The sequence below is a fragment of the Curcuma longa genome, chromosome 3, assembly GCF_044706935.1.
Source record: "Curcuma longa cultivar G26 ecotype Majalengka, Jawa Barat chromosome 3, ITB_CL_G26_1.1, whole genome shotgun sequence".
NCBI lineage: Eukaryota > Viridiplantae > Streptophyta > Magnoliopsida > Zingiberales > Zingiberaceae > Curcuma > Curcuma longa.
In genome coordinates this window covers 12499674-12520755 of record NC_133863.1, presented here as the reverse complement: position 1 = coordinate 12520755, position 21082 = coordinate 12499674, and the positions used below count along the sequence as shown (strand labels likewise).

General features: G+C 37.6%; 3 protein-coding genes across 6 annotated transcripts; all 3 read left to right on the top strand.

The window, feature by feature from the left end:
- Positions 1 to 271: 271 nt before the first annotated feature.
- LOC141825720 (uncharacterized) lies at positions 272 to 1250 on the top strand. 2 transcript variants are annotated; one of them, XM_074713106.1, is made up of 3 exons: positions 272 to 529; positions 645 to 750; positions 1232 to 1250. In XM_074713106.1, exons 1-3 carry the CDS (start codon positions 298 to 300, stop codon positions 1239 to 1241), a joined length of 348 nt encoding a protein of 115 aa, XP_074569207.1. In that variant the 5' UTR covers positions 272 to 297; the 3' UTR covers positions 1242 to 1250. The 2 variants fall into 2 exon arrangements, with proteins under 2 accessions (XP_074569207.1, XP_074569206.1); XM_074713105.1 differs by having other exon boundaries at positions 272 to 544.
- A 2976-nt stretch (positions 1251 to 4226) lies between these two features.
- LOC141824718 (nuclear transcription factor Y subunit A-2-like) lies at positions 4227 to 8482 on the top strand. Its single transcript, XM_074712047.1, has 6 exons — positions 4227 to 4303; positions 4856 to 5254; positions 5663 to 5778; positions 5909 to 5977; positions 6629 to 6769; positions 7729 to 8482. Exons 2-6 carry the CDS (start codon positions 4996 to 4998, stop codon positions 8134 to 8136), a joined length of 993 nt encoding a protein of 330 aa, XP_074568148.1. The 5' UTR covers positions 4227 to 4303; positions 4856 to 4995; the 3' UTR covers positions 8137 to 8482.
- Positions 8483 to 8826: 344 nt separating this feature from the next.
- LOC141823051 (serine/threonine-protein phosphatase BSL2 homolog) lies at positions 8827 to 20235 on the top strand. Of its 3 annotated transcripts, none has more exons than XM_074710328.1 (22): positions 8827 to 9522; positions 9782 to 9842; positions 10025 to 10103; positions 10243 to 10322; positions 10395 to 10489; positions 10593 to 10692; positions 12439 to 12508; positions 12717 to 12818; positions 12911 to 12992; positions 14386 to 14565; positions 15921 to 16025; positions 16107 to 16188; positions 16346 to 16586; positions 16738 to 16908; positions 17509 to 17747; positions 18215 to 18299; positions 18482 to 18580; positions 18666 to 18865; positions 18954 to 19029; positions 19112 to 19247; positions 19329 to 19468; positions 19584 to 20235. In XM_074710328.1, exons 1-22 carry the CDS (start codon positions 9165 to 9167, stop codon positions 19665 to 19667), a joined length of 2865 nt encoding a protein of 954 aa, XP_074566429.1. In that variant the 5' UTR covers positions 8827 to 9164; the 3' UTR covers positions 19668 to 20235. The 3 variants fall into 3 exon arrangements, with proteins under 3 accessions (XP_074566429.1, XP_074566428.1, XP_074566427.1); XM_074710327.1 differs by having other exon boundaries at positions 16104 to 16188; XM_074710326.1 differs by having other exon boundaries at positions 15921 to 16188.
- Positions 20236 to 21082: the final 847 nt, after the last annotated feature.

Here is a 21082-nt window from a genome sequence, read left to right as displayed (position 1 = left end):
TTTATTTTACCAATTTAATCATTTTAATCGATCCTAAATCAAATTAAAAAAATCACTATGATTTAGATTTAATATTGATTTTTTTACAAAATCAATTGGGTCAATCAGATTAACTAATCACCTGTCAACATCACGGGCCCCACTGTGAAATCCAATTTATTATTCAGTGAAAAGGGAGGTACATGTGCGAGTCAGTTGGTGTGAGACTAGGATTTAGTCAACGGCGAATTGATTAAATTCCCTCCCCTGTTCCTTGTTCCAAACGCAGCCTTGAAGTCTTCGCCTTCCGAGTTCTCGATGCAAATCCTGCCCCCTTCTCCCAATCCTCGTCGAGTTCTCGATCTCATCTCTGGCCTCGGCTGTCTGACTGCCATCGAGGAAGAAAGCATCGAAGGATCGCTCATGGAGAGCTCCGGTTGCGTGGGACTCATGGCGGTCGTCGCTGTCTGCGGCGGCGTCGCGCTCTTCGCCGTGCAAGTCCACAAGCGCCTCGCCTCCGATTTCATCAAGAAGTTCGAATCCGAGATCGGTAAGCGCGGGCGAGGTCTGATGCGCATTTCAAAATTCAAACTTTGATCGCTTTTCTGCCCGCGGGAACCTGTATCCCGCCGCCCCTTCTTGATAAAAATCGCATCTTTGGTCAGGACGACAGCGGAAGCGGCCGAAGAAGAAGGTGACGTTCGCACCTGACGTGCTGGAGCCGTCGGCCGACAACGAGGAGTACCGGAGGCGGCCGGCGGCCGGACTCCGGTAGAGTTCCCGGGATCGCCTTGCTCTTTTGCTATTCTACTCTTTCCTTTTCTTTTCTCTTTCGCTGTTTTCTTAATCTCGGTTTCTGTAAATGCAATGTAATTGTTCTTCGAATCAAAAGGGTTAATAGCAAAATCTCTGCGAGGATGACAACTTCGAGTTCGTAGTTTGAAAAAGTAGTTTTTTCCCTTTAGCTTTTATTGTGAAATAAAACATGGTGCAATTCTGACATGGCTTTGTGATTCATTACGCATCTGTGGACTGAAAACTGGTCTCTGTTGATGATCAAGTTATCAAAGATTACGGCTATGACCAATCAAATCGAGAATATGTAAAAAAAACAACAACAAAAACAAGTTTTGGGTTCCCATTGCTTAATCGAGTCTGTTAATAATCATCATCATAATCGTCATCATTTGATTCTTCAGCTCCTTTTTCTTCCTTTATGTGTCATTAATAATTCGTTTGTTTTTGGTGACAGTAGAGATTAAACAAGGATGGAATAAGTAGAGATTAAACAAGGATGGAATACAAAGAAGGAATGAGATTGTCTCCATTTCATCAACTGGCGATAGATTAAAAAATTCCAAGAAGCGAGAGAAAGAAAATCAAGCGGTAATGGGGAAGGAGTTATATGAATGATGCCAAAGGATAAATTGACTAATTCTATAATCGATAGATATGAGAATGTTATCTTGCACGACACATCCGTGCGCGATGCTCTGATCCATCGTCGCTGTCGCTGCCCCCGCCGCCCCATCCGGCTACCGTCGACCGTCGACTCGGCCGTGATCGACGCGCCGCTCGTGCGACGGATTCCGACCGGATAGTGGCCAGAGACCGACCGAGGAAGGACCGCCGTCGCCATGAATTGGCCGAAAATAGATCCGATCATGGCCGGCAGTGGCTGTGCCACTGCCAACCCTGTTTTCGGATGAAATTCATCGGATTTCGACCACTATTCGATCGGAATCTGACGTCAAACGGAGCGTCGGCGAGCTATGCGTCGATCGCGCCCAAGGGAGAGATCGGCGATGGTCGGATGGCGTGGCGAGGGCGGCAAGAGCGGTGGTAGGTTGCGGGTGTCGTGCACGAATTACAAATTCCTCGTCGCGTAACATAGCATTTCTCTTGATAGATATATTCAATTTTAATAATAAATTTTAATTCATGTAATATTTTTTTATTTATTAGATTTTAATTAATTTTATCCGATTGATTTCATTTTAATCGAATATTCAATCCAATTCAATCTTAACTAAAACCAATGAGTCGAGAACTTTGAGGTGGAAAAAATAACCAGTGAAAATAAAATCCCTCCTTCACACGCAACCCTAAAAAGGTGTTTGCAAAGAAAGAGAAACATCATGGAGTTCACAAACTCAAGGAGACCCTCCTTACTACTCACTTTATAGTATTTTATCAAATAAATAAAATAAAAATAATTTGTTTTGATAAAAAAATAATTGTAAATTATTTTTTTATTACAGATTATATTAACATTTTAATAAAAATTAATTATAGGAGTAACTTTTAATAATTTCAAATTAAAAAATATTATATAAATTTATTACTATTTTATGAGACTAACAAGTCAACTTGAATTGTTTCAAATTAATTATGGATTTGATGCTATAGTGAATAGATGGACGAATTTCTCAAGTAAAAAAATATCTACTATGCTTGAATCATTCATAGGATTGGATCATCTTCGTGGTCTATCTGTACTTTTTGAATTTATTCAATGATCAATAAAAAATTTTCGTTGTTCATTTATTAAACGGCTTATCAACTTGAAACATCACATCATTCATAAACTTTGTGTACAAATGTTAAGTTGACTTAAATTCCTTTGAATTTAAGTTTTTGTTTTAATTTTATTTAAAATAATTAAAATTGTTTAATATGAATTAGGCATGATATTTATTACTTAGCATTATAAAACGGCACGGAATTCCCTTAGTTCAAATCCACATAAAGCCATTAGTTCAATCCAACAAGGAATCCATCTCAATTCTTATAAAATTTATTAATTTATACACTTTTTTGTTTTAAAGACAAAAAAATAACAATAAAATATTTACATAAAAAAGAGGAGATAAACTCTAGGTTGCCTTTTTGTAGTGGCCTCATGAGAAACATATCATAAAGCCATCGATGACCTCTCTATCTAGATGTCTCATTTGGATTAGTTTTGATAAATCATCCTTAATGTCTCTTTCTTCATCATTTAGATTTAATAATTACCTAGGAAGTGCATTAATTGTTTCCTCTAATTAATGATGCTTTTGTACTTAATTGGTAAGTGAATCATGTTCCTATGTACGCTCGAAATAAACCAAGTTAAGTGATCAGGATTGATGATCATGTTTAATTACATGTAGTGTGAGATAATTAATTAAGAGGTGTTTTTCAATGTCATTTTCAAACTAGCATTGTCTTCCATCATTAATGATTCTCTAATTAGGTGTATTATTTGTGCCAAGGTCATTATCAATATAATTGATCTTACTAATGAAATTAATATTAATTAATATACAACATTATTGTTTTAGTGGCTTAAAAAGTTTATAATACCTAAATAATGCCACCATGGCTTACTAATTAACAAACAACACACTTTTATCTAAGTGAGATGCCTAAAATACCCTTCCACCCTATCTCTTCTCGAAATTTTTCCTACTTTAAATCTCGTGTCATCCAACTTGGATTGATTTTTTTTTTTTTTTTGTAATTTAGGTATTCAACTCATATAATTGGATTAATTTTGAAGGTGACTGATCCAGCTCAGTGAAAGTTTTCCATTGAATTATACTCAATATAATAAAAGAACTAATTAATTAAAAGAAATTACTGTCCACCAAATCATACTCAATCTAATATTTTTTTTCCCTATAATTCCAAAAGAGAGAGAGAATGCACTACTAATGAACTTTTTATTATTGGATGACAAAGTTTTTTTATTTCTAAAAAATAAAAATTATAAGAGAAAAAATTGTAACAATCAAAGTGCAAATATGACAAATGGATCACCATGGAAATCATGTCCTCACAAGTAATAAAGGCCCATATGATTGATAACTTCCATATTATTCATTGAAGAAACAAAAAAAAAGGCAAAAAAAAACAAATTAATATATTTTGGTGGGGGATGGAGATCAGGAGATGGCATTGCTTTCCCTTGCCATTTGCTTAGCTAACTAATTAATCAACAAAAAAACAAATTATAATGCATTAGCCTAATCCAAGTTTACTTTTAACAAAGCAAAACACTACTAAAGGTAGAAGAAGAAGAAAAAGGTCCTTTAAAAGGATTAGAAAAAGCCAATTAGTGGTGCATAATCCATGCTATAATCCACCATTAAGTATTAATTAATCCCCAAATGCCTCTTGTTAGTTATTAGGACATGGGCAATTGGAGCTCTATATATCCTTGCAACAAGCTTCACTTTGACACCTCTCTCAGTCTTCTCCTTCGCCTATTGGCCTTCTCCTCCTCCTCACTTTTCCGCATGGCTGGGGGGATCCCAACGACAGCTAATCTGGATGGAATGTGAGTAATTACTGGCTGCTCTCCCATCTTTGCGCTAGGTGCTCTCCAATCTCTGCGCTAGGTTTTAAAGATTGCGCTTTCTGTACCTGTTGTGGATTCCTGTGATTCGCTCTCGGTGCCGCCTCGATTTCTTTGTGCCGTGTTGATATTTGGAGATTGGGGGTGTGTTTTTTTCGTCTGTTTAGTGGAAAAAACTCCTCCTTGGGCTGCTTCACCTTTTCTCGTCTTGCTTTCGTGTGAGTTTTCATCGTAAAGTGGGAAATTTGAAAGCTTTTTTTGGGTGTTTGTATCTATCGATGACAGCTTGAAAGCCTGAAACCACCTTTTGAGGAAAACTTATACTTTACTGTGTAAATAAGGGGTTTTTATGCTTATCTATCGTTGGGTTCTGGCTACTGCTTACCTACTTGGTGTTTTGTTCCTTTCGGATCACGTTTCCTTCTCAGTATTAGCGGGCTGTTGTTGTTTGTTTAGTGACTGAATCTTTCTCTCAGTCTCAGGGTTTCAATCCATACACTGTTTTAGTTCAAGACTTTGATCTTCGAATCGCAGGTGGTGGATGGAAAGCATGGTAAACACTGTTTGGAGCAACTCAGATTTCTAGCATAGTTGGAATTGGACTCGACGTTCGCAGAACACATAGGTTTGGCCGTTCAGATTTTTGTGTATTTGGGGCTCTTGGAGTTAACGAGATGCAAACATCACCTTTCTTCAAGAATTATGGATTTGGTCAGCAACAGACATCCCATGCTACTCTAGTCCCTTGGTTGGTAGGGTCTCAACCTCCCTGTGGAGAACCTTTTTGCCTGGTGAAGCCTGTAGGTGTGGACCATATCAATGGAGAGGACCAGATTCCGGCCATCCCCGGACAGATGAATCACTTGGTAGATACAAGGCAGGGACTGGAAATCCCTCAGAAAGGTGACCAGAGTCGGTCCTCACTATTCCCAGGTAATGCTTTCGCTGCTACATACCATTCGCAGGACTGTCGGTACAATCATGCTTGATTTTGCTTTATGTATGTGGTCCTGGAATGAATCAGTTCATGAGTTAGATCTCACTTCTCTTACTTGTATTTTGATTTCTCCTCTTCCTAAACCTGCTCAAATGGGAACAGGAGTGTAGTAACAGATTTCTCTATTCTGCATAGTGATTCATTGGTAAACAGGAAAGGGAACTATCTGCTTTATAATTAATTTTACATTGGTTCCTACTGATGTGTAATAAATTTCCATGTTATATCTCTGCATAACGTTATATCAAGTTGTAAGGCTGTTGGAGAATTCATTGTATAACCTTCTTGCTATTTGCTTAAGGATCGCAGGGTAATATGACTTTTACTGTATTTTTCTCCTTTAGCTGTCAAGGTCTCAGGAAGAGAGCAGAAGACTCAGCAATATTTTGTTCCCTTCTCTCTGCAATCATCATTACCAGAAAATCCAGGTCATTTCAAAGAGGGGCTTGGTCTGTCTATGGTAGCTAAATATTTTTTTTTTCCTTTCATGCTGTAGTTCCTTGTGATTAAGTAGTTGTTTTGAATTTGTTTAATCACAATCATACTAGTATTAGTTTTTCTCATTGTCAAATTTTCTAATCCTTGTATAGGTTTGTCCTAGTTATCCTTGTGCTGATCAGTTTTATGGCCTATATCCAACATATGGTGCTCAAATGATGGTTCGTTTCCCATTTCATTTCTTCTTCTATTGACAACAAGGTTTTTCATTCTATTTATTTCCCGTGAAAAATAACAAAAGAAAGAAAGAATGCATATTGTCTTAGGAGGTTCTTATTTGGTATTTTTACAATGGAAGATTGGCTACCTAAACTAGTCAATTGGTTGTCAAGTAGGTCTCTTGACAATCCTATAGTTGGATCTCTTACATAGGAGAGCACACTTAGAAACTATAGCTAACTCATTGTTTTTATATTTGTCTGTTATGATTCTATTAAGGAAACAAAAGTTATGCTTAGTCACTTTTCTGCAGGATTTTGTTTATTTTAAGGATCTATTTGTGTTATAGTGAATTTAGAATGATAGGTGGTATGAGTACATTTATAAGACTAGTGACACCTTATAATGAAGCAACCCAAGAATGTTTTAGTTCATTAATGCCTGTTGTAGAAGACAGTGACGATCGGTACATTTATTAAACTGCATAATCCATCCATTTAAACATAGTAATTGTCTGGGTCCTTTTGACTTCATCCTGAATCAGCCTACTTCACAGTTCAGTTGGTCAGGATCTTTAGGTTGAAATTCTCAAACTCACTGTAGTTCATGTATTTCTAGCTCGGCATCATAAGTTTCTTGTTTTCATTTTGCAGCATGGTCGTATGCTTTTGCCTATGGATATGACTTCTGAAGGACCAGTTTTCGTAAATGCAAAGCAATTCAATGCAATTCTTCGTCGTCGCAGAGCTCGTGCTAAGGCAGAGAAAGAGAACAAATTAAAGAGAGTTCGAAAGGTATGCCTTTATCATCAATGCTATAAGAACTGATGTAGAAGGATGTCATTCTCTAATATATGAACATGGGAACAGTTAATCCTTATCCAAAATAATTTTGATGGACCTTATCATTCTTGTTAAATCACTCCAAAGAATTGTTACGATATAGTAGTTTTTAGAAATTGATTATTGAGCGATGACTCATAACTGTGGAAGAAGCAAACCTTATCTAAGCTAAATTTAACAAACTATATCATTGTTGTTGAAGAACTTACGCGCGTTATTTAAAGCAACGTTTAAAGTATCATTGTATGATTTTGGTACCATTCCTGCCAACACTCCAAGGCATATTGGGACCAACTCAAATGAGATTTTAATCATACAATTGTCTTCTACTAAGCTTCGTTACCTCTAAATATGTTTTAAACAATTAGAATGTCAATTCAATTAAAATTTTATAAGTTGTCAGCCAGAAATGAAAAGAGTGCCCCAAGTTTACAGATGGCCATTGATCTGACCCTTCATATTTTTGGTCGGTGCACGCATTGTTAGCCGCTTGCCTCCTCCTCTCTGTTGGATTTACATAACTCCTTTTTGTTATTGTTGGTGCTCCAATTGGTATTCCTTGACTCCCTTTTGTTGCCATTTCTTCCCTTTCCTGTGATCAACAAATAAAATTGAAGGGTGAATCACGATAACAGAATTGTCCTATCTTGACTGATTCCAAAAGATACTAGGAAAGAAAATTTACCTTGGGAACATATGAATTTTCAGTTAAGCTTAATCTAAGTTAGTTGAAAGTTAGAATGAACTTTACCATTATGAAAAAATCCTACGAGTACTTCAGGTATTCAATAGTATGCTATCTTTAACTAGTGGCTTCTTTGATAGTGGTAAATGTGCTTGTTAAAAACTTTGAAATGATTAGTTCATATGGCCAAAAATTGGTTTTGTTAATTCAGTTTAGTTCCATCCAGCCATATCTGCATGAATCGCGGCACCTTCATGCCATGCGCCGAGCAAGAGGCTGCGGTGGCCGGTTTTTGAACACGAAAAAAGAAGGCAATCTTCAGGGTGACAATCCCAACCTCAAAATGAAGGCTCCTCCACCTTCTGCAACTGCTGCATCTCCAAGCTCAGAAATCCTGCAGTCCGACAGCTTAAACCTCAACTCAGCAAGTGGCGGTTCGAATGCCACGGGATCAGAGGTGAGCAGCGTGTACGCTCACGACGACGTCGAACGGTATCACATCCTCGGCCACCTACGCCCAGCCATCTTCCATTCTCTCTCAGACATGATGGAGGGAGTGCATGAGGGAGACACTATCATCCATGGCAAGTGGGGCGCACCAGCAGATGGCTGCTGTGGCCTCCTCAAGGTCTGATGGAATCGAAATGATACCCCGGAGGGCAGTTTCGAACTGCAGCACTTCCTCAATTCCCCCTCCCGTGGTTCATGCAACCAGATCATGTGAAGGTTGCTTTCTGAAGGCAATTCATTCTTGGCTTATGATTCTGCATTAGGACTTCCGAGAAACCATCTAACAAGTCCTCTTTGCTCCTCCTTTAAATTCGTAGAAACTGATAATAATACCAGAAGTCTGAAGTAGTTTAATTGTACTTCATGGTGTGTGCTTTTGCAGTTTGTTTACTTGCTTCAGCTGTGAATCTCTTGTGTTACGAAGCTGGCATTTCTGTTTGTTGTTCTACTGGTGTGTACAAACTGTTTAAGGTTGCAAAGAAAGTTGGTTTAAACTTTCTGTATTTGATTTTTTTGGAATTACCGGAGTGTTTCGATCTTTGCAATCTATTGCCATTTTGATCCATCTGCAAGCATAATTGTTATGAAATAGATTGATACAAAATAATTAAGGTGAATTTTGATACAGAGATATATTTATGAAATAAATTGGTGGTCAAAAAAGGTATTTTGGTGCAATGATTGAGTGGGATGAAAATTATCGAAAGTGATAAAGATAACAAACTGCGGAGAAATTTTATTATTATTATTTTATTTTTTTTATTTTAATTTTAAAAAGAGAGAACTAGAAAGACCAACACGGGAGAAGGTTTCTCTCTCTGTTCGCTATCATTTATGTTCGCCGCTTTAATTCCCCTAATAATAATTCCGCTTCTTCCGATTCGGATTCGAGAGCGAGAGGGAGAGAGCGATCGGTGGTGGAAATCGAAGCCGAAGAGAAGAGAAGAGAAGGGAAGAGAAGAGGTGATCTACGTGCCTTCCAAGGCGAACTTCTCCGAGCGATTAGGGATCTCCGGCGACGGTGGTCGGGTTGAATTGCGACGCCTGCGTCGAGGTGGGGCAGTGATGCCTACCGCGCCGGGGACGAGACCTGGCAGTTGGACTGAGTCGTAGGTCGCTGCGGTGCCTTCCCGCTGCCGTGTCTCCACCGGTATGGAGATCGATTCCTCGATGGCGACGGACACGGACCACGATCTGGCTGCAGGAACCCGCCACGATCGTGCAAATGGGACCGCCTTGCCTCCGTTTCCGGCGGAGGAGGCGGGGCAGCAGCAGCCGGTCGTGGTGGGGCCGAAGCTCGCGCCGATGTACTCAGCGGTGAATGCGGTCATAGAGGGGAAGGAGGACGGGCCGACGTCTAGGTGCGGCCACACGCTCACGGCTATAGCGGCTGTCGGTGAGGAGGGAACGCCTGGGCACATAGGGCCGCGGCTTATTCTGTTCGGAGGTGCGACGGCGCTCGAAGGCAATTCAGCGGCCCCACCATCGCCGGCAGCGAGTGCTGGCATTCGTACGTGATAACCCTCAATCCCTCATTGCCTTAAGCTCTAATTCTCGTTGTGCGTATCGCTACGACGTTCTTGATATTGAAAAGTCTAGGCTGGTGTTCAAAACATAGGCAATTATGTAGGTTAGGTCTCAAAATTCATTCTTCTCTTAGAAAATTTGGGAAGAAGATGGGGAGGCAGCACAATGAAGGAATTATGCTACTTTGAGATGGATGAAATATTGAATTGTTTAAAATGTTGTTTTTTCCTTCTCCATTGCAGGCCTGGCAGGTGCAACGGCTGATGTTCATTGCTATGATGTGTTGACTAACAAATGGACAAGGTATTCTTTAACAGATTGATAATCAATATATTGTCTATATCACATGGCATAATCTTTTAGTTGAATTCATTTATATAGCATTAACAGCAATATCTATGAGACCAGCTATGGGGTGGAGCCTTCCAATCAAATTTAAGCAATTATTTAATAGCTTAAGAGCATAATGTGATTGTATTTCTCAGGCTGACACCTCTTGGAGAGCCCCCATCACCCAGGGCTGCACATGTTGCAGCTGCTGTGGGAACTATGGTAGTAATCCAGGTAATCATGTATATGCAATATCTAGTGCATTCTGGTTCTTTAAATATGATACTCTCTTTGACTGTTTGACAGCATTGAATCTGTTGATAGAAAATAAACTAGTTTTTGAAGTTAGATATTATCTTTTTTTATCTCTTAGGGTGGGATTGGCCCTAATGGTTTGTCAGCGGAGGATCTTAATGTTTTGGACTTGACTCAGCAGCGGCCACGGTGGCATAGGTTATTATCTAATTCAGTCAGCTCACTCATTTATCTTGTCAGCTTTTGATTGAGTGAGATTCTTGAATATAGGGTTGTTGTCCAAGGACCTGGTCCAGGACCACGCTATGGTCATGTGATGGCTCTAGTTGGGCAGAGATTTCTATTGACAATTGGTGGAAATGATGGTAGGAGCATTTTACTTATGCATATAGAAACATGCTTGTATCAAATTTTTCTATACACATTCATTCATGGCTCAATTTATGAAAAACAATATACTACTGTCAGGGAAACGCCCTTTAGCTGATGTTTGGGCCCTTGATACTGCTGCTAAACCCTATGAATGGAGGAAGTTGGAACCTGAAGGTGATGGTCCACCTCCATGCATGTGAGTAAATTAATTGAGACTTTTAACTTATCCCTCAAGTTGTAGTTACATCATAGAATTGCATAGGAAATTGCTTTGTTAATGGTGCTATCTTTTTGTAGCCAACCCCAAATGGTTGAAAACACATCTCAGAGATGATGGTGTTCTTTTCTTGCATTCTCTTTCATCTATTTTTGCTATTTGTTCGGAATGATAAATGCTACAAACATATGCATTTGTGATTCAAAGTCAATAAGGCTACTGAAAGTGAATTATTGTATATGCTATATCTCCTTAGTAGTAGCTATTGAGTTGTCTGCATATATTTGTTTAATTCCTAGCAGTCCAGCAATTAGCTGGATAGTTTTACTAGCTTTTGGTTCATTATTACTATAGACTTTTGCTCAATATTTGGTGGTTGAAGAGAATTCTCATGCTAAACTTTTATGCTGTTCAGAGATTAATGCAGCATAATCCTTTATAAATATTTTACAAGGTCAATGAACATATCTATTTGATATGCTGTCCAAACACATCCTCTATAATTAACTTGTAATGAGTCCTATTTTTAGGGATGAGTAACATAAAGGCATTGATATATAGCTCACAACGTTCAGTATAAATAGTTTTTGATTCATAATCTATAACCCTCCATTCTATTTTGTAATTGTAGGGGTTTCTCCAAAAAGTTTTCTTGCAAAATCGAATTAAGAAATCAGATTGACCCATCACATAATCTCCATATGCCTTTGAAATTCTTAGTTGTTACAACTTCAAGTAGCTGAATATCCTACAGCAGATGCACAGAAGACGTGGAAAAATGGTTTCTCATATGCATGCCTGAAAAGTATATTCATGCTAGCAGTTTTAGAACATATCTTTTGTATAGGCAGATCTGAAAATGATCCTTCTTGGAACATATTTATCAATCTTTTATGTTGGATGGATAATGTGATAAATTGATTGCTTGCTGAATTACAACATGGATCATATAATTATAACCTCATGCTATTATTATATCATACATGACATGAATGAGCTACTCCCTAGCACTTCCTACCTAATCTTTCTAATCTGTCATACTTCATTGACTATCACTGTAGATTCCATTTTTGTTGGATGTCTTTGAAGTTATGAACTACTTGCTTAAGATCTACTGACTCTTAGTTTATCTAGATTGTGTATCAACTAGTAAAGTGGTTTATATTCCAAAAATTAATATTTTCTATATCATGTTGTACTTTCCCTTATTTTATGTTCTTAACTGTTGGCTTTTTATTCTGTGTTTTCTCTTATTCCAGTGGCAGCATGCTTTGTAGCATATCTAAGTTAATTGAACTCTGCCAACCATTAATGTCTTAATGCCCCTATTTGCTTATTGTAAGATTCAAATGGCTAATATATTCTTTAACAGAACTTCTGTTTATTATGTGATAATTCTTCAATTGTACATATGTTTGCCGTGACATTATATCGCAAATTATGAACTGATTTAGTTACACTCCTGTTAACATTAGTTAGTTTGGTTCCAGTTTTTGGTTTTTGCTGGGCAACAACTAGTGATAACTAATTATGTCTCAGTACTAGTTATAACTAAATTACAATCACACAAGTAGCACCACTGTAGTTTAGACCTAACTGCACAAGTTTTGGCATAAATGTGCACATGTATGAATAGTGAATTTTCTAAGTTTATTCGTGAGGTTCAACTGTGGCCAATTGTTGACAAATTGTTTGAAGTTGATAATCAGTTTGTTTGTGTTGTAGGTATGCAACTGCAAGTGCACGCTCAGATGGTCTTCTATTGCTTTGTGGTGGGAGAGATGCAAATGGAGTGGTGAGTTGATAATGTTTCTCTTAAATCAAATACCTATTATAGAGTCTTGTCTCATTTTGCAAACTGTGGAGCATTTTGCAGTCCAATCTTTGTAAATTATTTTTTCAAGCTTGTTTATCTGAACAGGAATAAGAAATTTCTTTGTTATTATTGGTTTCTGAGGAGTTATTTGGATTTCTGTTTTAAATGTAACATGCTATCCCTTTAGCCTCTGTCAAGTGCATATGGTCTTGCAAAACATAGGGATGGTCGTTGGGAATGGGCTATTGCTCCTGGCGTTTCTCCATCTCCAAGATACCAGCATGCTGCTGTGGGTCTTCTCCTAACTCCCTCTCACCCTTATCTTCTCTTATTGTGTCTGTTTACATTATGTTGATTTAAATTATCAATAAAATTTTGCAGGTTTTTGTCAATGCTAGGCTTCATGTCTCTGGAGGAGCTCTTGGTGGTGGACGAATTGTAGAAGACTCTTCAAGCATTGCTGGTATGCTTATACTTAACAGCCTCGAAAGATTGTTGTTTTCAGGGTAGGCGTATATTTGCCTCAGTTACTACTTGGAGAGGCATCCCGTCATGACGTAGCCAAATAAAATATTGGTTGGTTGCTATTTAGCATTCAAAAGTCATGAACTTCTATTTGTACTAAGGCACAGGGCTTTTCAGTCTCTTAAGATAATTTGGAAGAAGATACTGATTTCTGTATGTTCTAGTTTACCAAGTGTATGGCTTGCAAATGTGTTAAGAATTGTGAAGACCAAAGTTGACACTTGCAATTGAAACAATCTTAATTTTTTGGTGCATAAGGATAGTGTCCATTCAGATAGGATCACCAGGATGGCTTATTAAATACCCAATCTATTGTCCATTGTTGATATACAGTTTGTTTTGAAATGTCGATACCATGCAAGGCTTGACTGGGAGATAAATTCTCTCTTGACAACCTCTTGTTAAGGGTTTAGTGCCATACATGGTCCCACATTGGCGATACAACAATTGGGTTGCATTATCGCTTCTATGTTCTAGTGCAGGGATGAAGTGAAAAATTCCTTGTAAGCAGAGCAAGAAGGGGGATGGACAAATATTTTTGTGCTCCGTCTAGCCTCATTTGCCTCACATAAATTTATAATATATAACCAATGTTAATGACTTTAGTAATATTTTGATGGTTTTACGTTCCTATATTGTAATGCCATCACCATCATGATTGTGGGGCAATGGATGAGAAAAACAACTTTGCTTTGTGACGTGAACCATCATGACTTGCAGAATTGCCATGGGTAAGATAACCTTGCTTCCTATTAATAGTATTCCCATGATGGAGAAGTGGACTATGAAGCTGTGATATCTCTGACTATAATTTCAAGGTGGCTCAGATTGGATATGTAAAACTGGTCAAATTCAAACTGTACCTGAAACTAGTTGGGTTTTGTAAAGCAGACAAGGATCCTTCATCCTTGTCTAATCTGCATAGCCCTAAAGGTAGCCATGAAGGTGGTATGTCCAGATTGGTTCAGTCTCAAAATTATATTTATTAGCTGAACTTGCATGTTGCATTATCTCCTATCTCGTTTGATCTCTTTACAATCTCCCTGTTCGCATCACAGTAAATGCCAAAGTTATTTATATGCGAACAAGTCCTCATCAGAAAAATTGTCAACTACTTTTCTTTTACAGTTTATCACAGAACTCATAATGAAAATGGGGAAAAGATAGGCTTGGAAAAGGAATAAACCATATCATACAAGTTGATGGTTTCTGGCTCATGATTAGAATGATCATTTTTTTCCCTTTTTCTTTTAAAGTCTAAAACACTTGTCCTTTTATATAATCTTCCTAGAAATACAGATTCATTTACAGCATGTATTTTCGTGCTTTAGTGCTAGACACTGCTGCTGGAGTTTGGTGTGATACCAAGTCTGTTGTTACAAGTCCCAGGAAAGGGAGATATAGTGCTGATGCAGCTGGTGGAGAAGCATCAGTTGAGATAACAAGGCGTTGTAGGCATGCGTCCGCTGCAGTTGGTGACAAAATCTTCATTTATGGAGGATTACGAGGCGGTAAGAATTGGAACATTGTTTTTGTTTTGCAACTTTTACTGCATTTGGCTTGTATCACACTGAAAAAACTACAATCTCTCTTCACTTTTTGATTTTTCTGTTTTCTATCTTCTTGTTTATAATATTATTTGAATATCTTTGGCTACTCTGTTGCCTTTGTCAGTGATCTGGTGAATTTCTTACACTTAAATGCTTTAATCTTCAATGATTTGATTGCATAGCCTCACAGAGTGCCAAGGTTTGTATGGGTCACATTAATTCAGATGAGAATGGTTTAACTCATGCTTTCAGAAATATTCTACTCATGGTTTTCAAAGACCATATTGTGCTGCATACCAGCAATTTTTTACGAACAAAATGTCATCCTTATTATTGCTCTACAAATCATAGTTGGTGGTGTGTCATTGTTTTGTGCCCTGTTGCATATCAGATGTCATTTGAGCAATAGTTTGTACGATTCCAATGCCAGTCGTTCACATCCTTTTATCTGGTATCATGCCCCAACATGTTAGTTCTTTCTCACATTTGCTATTACACCTTTTAAGACTTCTTGAAAGCTGTTCATTTTATTGACGCCATCCACTCCTGGGATTGCAATAGCAAAACTGTATAATTGTTCTCTGTTTGAAATTCAATGCTTGTAGAATGTGTTGGGTTGCCATTACCTAAATTAGGAATTTCTTGGTAAAAAGGTAGATACAGCTGATATGTCGCAAATTGCCATTGAATTTCTGAAGTTAATGATTAAAATTTCATATTTAAGAATGTTGGCGACACCAGATATGAGGCTCTGGCTACACAATACACTGTTATCAACTGAAATCATCTATTGGCAATGTCATTTTACATAAAATCTGTATTATTGAAAATAATCTCTTTATTCATCTTGAAAACCAAAAGTGAAATTTCAATATTAGTACACCAACTTTTCAATACTAATGCTGCTGCAGAAGTGTAGTATCCATGAGTGAGTTTGGAGAGAGAGCAAAAATACACTACTCCCATTTAGCTTCTAAGCTTTTAAGTGTCAACTGCCTTTAATTAGGCATACCTCTTTTACCAATCATAACTCTCAGAGAGAGAGAGAGAGAGAGAGAGAGAGAGAGAGAGAGAGAGCAGAGAAAAAAATTGATCTGAATAATGCTTCAGAAGTTATGGGGCAGCTGGGCACATAGCAGACAGCAGTGAAAGCTCCGTAACTCTTGTGATTTGTTCATGCCTGTGTACACTGTTTCTGGTGTTTTCAGGCTAGTCCTTTATCATGCATATTTAGATGTGTCACTTTGCTTTTTATGCTGGTAATTTGTACACATCGTTTTCACTATTATTTTAGCTAAATATACATTTTTATGTAGGTATGCTTCTTGATGACCTACTTGTTGCGGAAGATCCAGCTGCTGCTGAAACAAGCGCCGCTTCCCACGTTACTGCTTCCGCTGCCACTGCAAATGCACAACTAGGTGGATCACCAGAAAGATACATGTTCTCTGATGAAAGATCAAGGCAAACTACTACTGAAACCGTTCTTGATGGTGCAGCAGTGATGGAACCTTCAGCGGCTCCTGTCAATGGCGATATGTACACCAACATGAACACCGACGATACCATGCTTCAAGGACCGAGGTGGTATATCAGTTGACAGGATTAGCATTTTCTGTACTTTATCAGTGATATTTCTAGATTTGCATATGCAAACTGCAAATTACTGACATGCTCATGATATTTTGATGGATTTCCTGGGATTCATTTTGAAACATGTGAAATTATTTGGGTTTTGTAGATTGAACAAAGGTGTTCAGTATTTAGTAGAAGCATCAGCAGCAGAAGCTGAGGCGATTAGTGCTGCTTTAGCTGCTGCCAAGGCACGACAGATCAATGGTGAGGTCGAACAATTGCCCGATCAATCCTACGATTCAGAGGCTACTCCAGGTGAAAAACAACTCTCAAATCTCAGTAAAACACCAGACCGTTCACTTTCAAATGGTTCATCTACAATTGGGGTTCGATTGCATCATAGAGCGGTCAGTATGCTATGATACCAAGTTTTGCCCTTCTCTGAGTTTTAACTGACTGCACAGTTATTGAAGTATAGCATATGACTGGAAGATAATTATTAGAGGGGAGAAAACAGTGTCTGTTTCTGGGATCTTACCTACAATGTCCTTTTGGCAGGTGGTTGTAGCAGCTGAGACAGGAGGTGCTTTGGGTGGTATGGTCAGGCAGCTCTCAATCGATCAGTTTGAAAATGAAGGTAGAAGGGTTAGCTATGGCACACCAGAGAATGCAACTGCTGCAAGGAAACTATTAGACCGTCAAATGTCTATCAATAGTATACCCAAAAAGGTAACTACAAAATTACAACATCCAGGAAGAGGGATATTACTATGCTACTCTTGCAGCATTCATAAGGACCAACTAGTTTCATATGGTAATTCAAACTTGATCCCTTATAAGCATATTAACTTGGCAGAAAATTCAAAATATTTGTTTTCAATTTTTATTCTTTCATTTTTGGTTCATGAATTTAAATAAGTAAATAATGTACTGATTCTGGTTTCTGTGGACTGTTGGGCCATTACTTTAGGAAAAAAAGTAGCAGACCATATTTTGTAGGCTGATGTCACAGTTTAATAAACGCATAACTATAGTCGATGTGAATACTTTAAAATGTGAGCAGTACAGAGCAACATTTTCCAGTACCAGCACTTAATCACTACTTTAGAGCATGGCACATAAATATTCATAAATTATGGGATATGATAGTGTAACTTTTAGATAAATTTGTTTCAAAAAAGTTTATTAGAAGTCTAAAAGAATAACTCATGTTATCAATCTATAAAAAGGGGTTAGGATTCTATGTATTAGACAATTTTTCACTTAATATAATTTTCAATTTTAAACAATATCTTCTAGTGATGATGGTTTCATACATTCAATTTACAGGTTGTTGCTCATCTCCTGAAACCACGTGGTTGGAAGCCGCCTGTACGCCGACAGTTTTTCTTAGATTGTAATGAGATTGCTGAGCTCTGTGATAGTTCTGAAAGAATATTCACTAGTGAGCCAACTGTTCTACAAATTAAAGCTCCTGTCAAAATCTTTGGTGATTTACATGGTCAGTTTGGGGATCTTATGCGTTTGTTTGATGAGTATGGTGCTCCTTCGACAGCAGGGGACATTTCGTAAGCATTTTTGACTTTCATTAATTCTATCAAGCATGACTGAATTTCCACTATGCTTTCTTCATGATTCAATTAGTATAGAATGCCCTTCTATATTGTGCCCTTAATGTTCAACTTCAGATATTCAAACTCTAGGCTTAAGTTTGCTTTGAGCTGTTGCTTATATTGTAGTGTGAAAATAGCTACTGACCAGACCAAGTTTTAGCAAGATGATAGGTGCAGTTTTTTCCTGTGACCTCTACAATTTTTTTATGGTTTCCCCTTGCACTCTATAACTTCAGATGTTCAGATCCTAGGCTTAAGTTTGCTTTGGCCTATATGCATATGTTGCAGTGTGAAAATAGATCCTGACTACACAGTTTTGGCTACGTGCTTGTGTGCATCTTTTTTATACCTGTAGTATTTTTATTTTGTTAATATTTTTCTTTATCAGCTTTAACACAGTCTTAGCTTTTTATCACTTTCAGTTATATTGATTATCTCTTTTTGGGTGACTACGTTGACCGTGGCCAACATAGCCTGGAAACTATTACTCTCCTCCTTGCATTGAAGGTATTACTTTCCACTCAAGCTTGTACATGTTATTAGTCTTATGCAAGCAAATATCTTTTTGAAAATGTTTAGTATCAAAGAATTCTTGAAGGTATTACTTTGCATTCACTTGTACATGTCTATGTTTGCAAATTTATTGCATCAATTAAGCTATGAGAAAGCTTTCTGAATTGATATTGCAGATCGAGTATCCACACAGTGTTCATTTAATTCGTGGAAACCATGAGGCAGCAGACATTAATGCTTTATTTGGGTTTCGTACTGAGTGCATTGAGCGAATGGTACCATTAAATTTGATTTTCTGTCACTAGTTAGTTTATCAAGAAAAATTTGTGTTCCATATCATTGTTTGCTATTTGGAAATAGGGAGAACGAGACGGAATTTGGGCGTGGCACCGTTTTAACCGATTGTTTAATTGGTTGCCTTTAGCTGCTACAATTGAGAAGAAGATTATCTGCATGCACGGTGGCATTGGCCGTTCGATAAATCATGTAGAGCAGATTGAAAACCTTCAGCGACCTATCACAATGGAAACCGGTGCAATCGTTCTTATGGATCTGCTATGGTTGATACGCACATAACTGAAAAGAAATTCCCTCTCTTGATATATTTCTGTCAGTTAATAATTATTCCCCATTTTCCTTTTCATGCAGGTCTGATCCAACAGAGAATGATAGTGTTGAAGGTTTAAGACCAAATGCCAGGGGTCCTGGCTTGGTTACTTTTGGGGTTAGTGATTTATATTTGGCTTGGATTTTTTTCACTCAATTCGTTTATAATTGTTTTAATTTTTTGATCTTCGATGTAACAGCCTGACCGAGTCATGGAGTTCTGCAATAATAATGACCTCCAGTTGATAGTACGGGCACATGAATGTGTCATGGATGGTTTTGAACGGTTTGCTCAGGGTCATTTAATCACTCTTTTCTCTGCAACTAACTATTGTGGTGAGGATCCATGGTTTGAAACAAGACAGTCTATTCCTTATTTGCTCTTTCCCCTAATTTTCTTTCGATCCATACATTCAGGAACAGCAAATAATGCTGGGGCAATTTTGGTTTTGGGACGAGATCTTGTGGTTGTCCCAAAGCTAATTCATCCTTTACCTCCTGCCATCAATTCGTCTGAAACATCGCCAGAGCGTCATATTGAGGATACGTGGATGCAGGTAAATATTGCTATGACAACTCTCTTAATGTTCGCACTCTATTGTTGCATCTATCACCAAAAATATTGTCTCTAATCGGCATGCTTTACTTTCTGATTTTTTTTTATTTGATCAGGAAATTAATGCCAACAGACCTGCCACACCTACCCGAGGTCGACCTCAAGTGGCAAATGATCGAGGTTCTCTAGCCTGGATATAGTAATCACCCAAAATACATATACTAATTCCCGTTCCATGAACTGAGGCCCCCAGTGGTTCATGTGTCAGGCCTCTTTTGAACAAGAAAACTGGGTTTATAAACTGACCACAAAAATTTGTAAATCTCTTAGATGTTTCAACATGTAAAGTAAATTGATAGTTGCTCACCAAGGTCACGAGGTGTTTGGAGTCATTATCATGTAACTTAACATTTGAATTGGTTGGTCTGCTGCATTAGGAAGTGCTCGGAGGTTGCCCCCGTTGACACAAGCTTCACAACTGTATATTCTGCTGCAGGATAGGCGACTTCATGTCGCTGGTTTTAAATCATCGATGGTATTTTTGTAGTAGTTATTCTTTGTCGCTCAAGACGTAATATTTGTTTGTGGAACTGAGGTTAACAATCACTATGAGCCATGTATAATAATAGTCCTTCCCCTTGCAACACTTCCGTCACTGTAATTTCTCTGGTGATGTCGTGTACCATACAAGTTTTGATTGCCACTTGTAATCGATAAGGTTGTGTTGGTTTGTGAGAATATGAATTCAAAAGTTTTTTTTTTTTGTTACTAAGAGAGATTGAGTAGGTTTGATTACAATAACTGTGGAATAACTTTCAGTATTTGGAGGGTACTTGAGGTAGATTTATATTTATTTTCTTCGTTAGTGTTAGGACAAGAGTCGAGGATCAATAGGACATTTAGAAGATGCAGATGCTTGTTTGTCCAAGTCAATTTATAATTTTGCTGTTTTATCATGCACATGGAGTTGAATCATATATCATTATTGATAATTTCAAGTGTGGTACGCTCATTTCCATCAAGATGACTCAATTGCCAACTTTCGTCAGTGTTCTATATACTTGACTCAGTGCATTCATATGCGTACACCAAGGGATATAGGATCACTTGGCTCTCCTTGATGGCTTAAACTTTCATGTGAAAATGGTTCTTCGCCGTAGATTAATCGGTTCGAAAGATTGGATATCTCAAGGAAAAAAGATGCACTCCAAGGTAAGAAAGAGACAGAAGAGGAAGAAAAATTAGTTATATGCATTTGGAGAGGCTATTCTGCCTATTGTTCTTTGGTTGAGATATATACTAAGTAGTATGCAAAAGTCAATTAACAGTTAGTTTTTAATGTAAGTTCTATTATCATTGACAATAATAATTGTAATTTTAGGTTTATATTGATTAGTTAATACAAATTATGTTAATTAACACAATAAGCATATCAACAACCTAATTATTAAAGATAGTTTATACTAAGTAGAATACTAATTTCTATATATACTTATATGAACATCCAAATTACTATATATATATATATATTATAATTTAAGATTTTTCTTGATTGGTAAACATGACAAATTAATAACATTAAAAAATGATGGTAATTAACATATTAATTTATCTA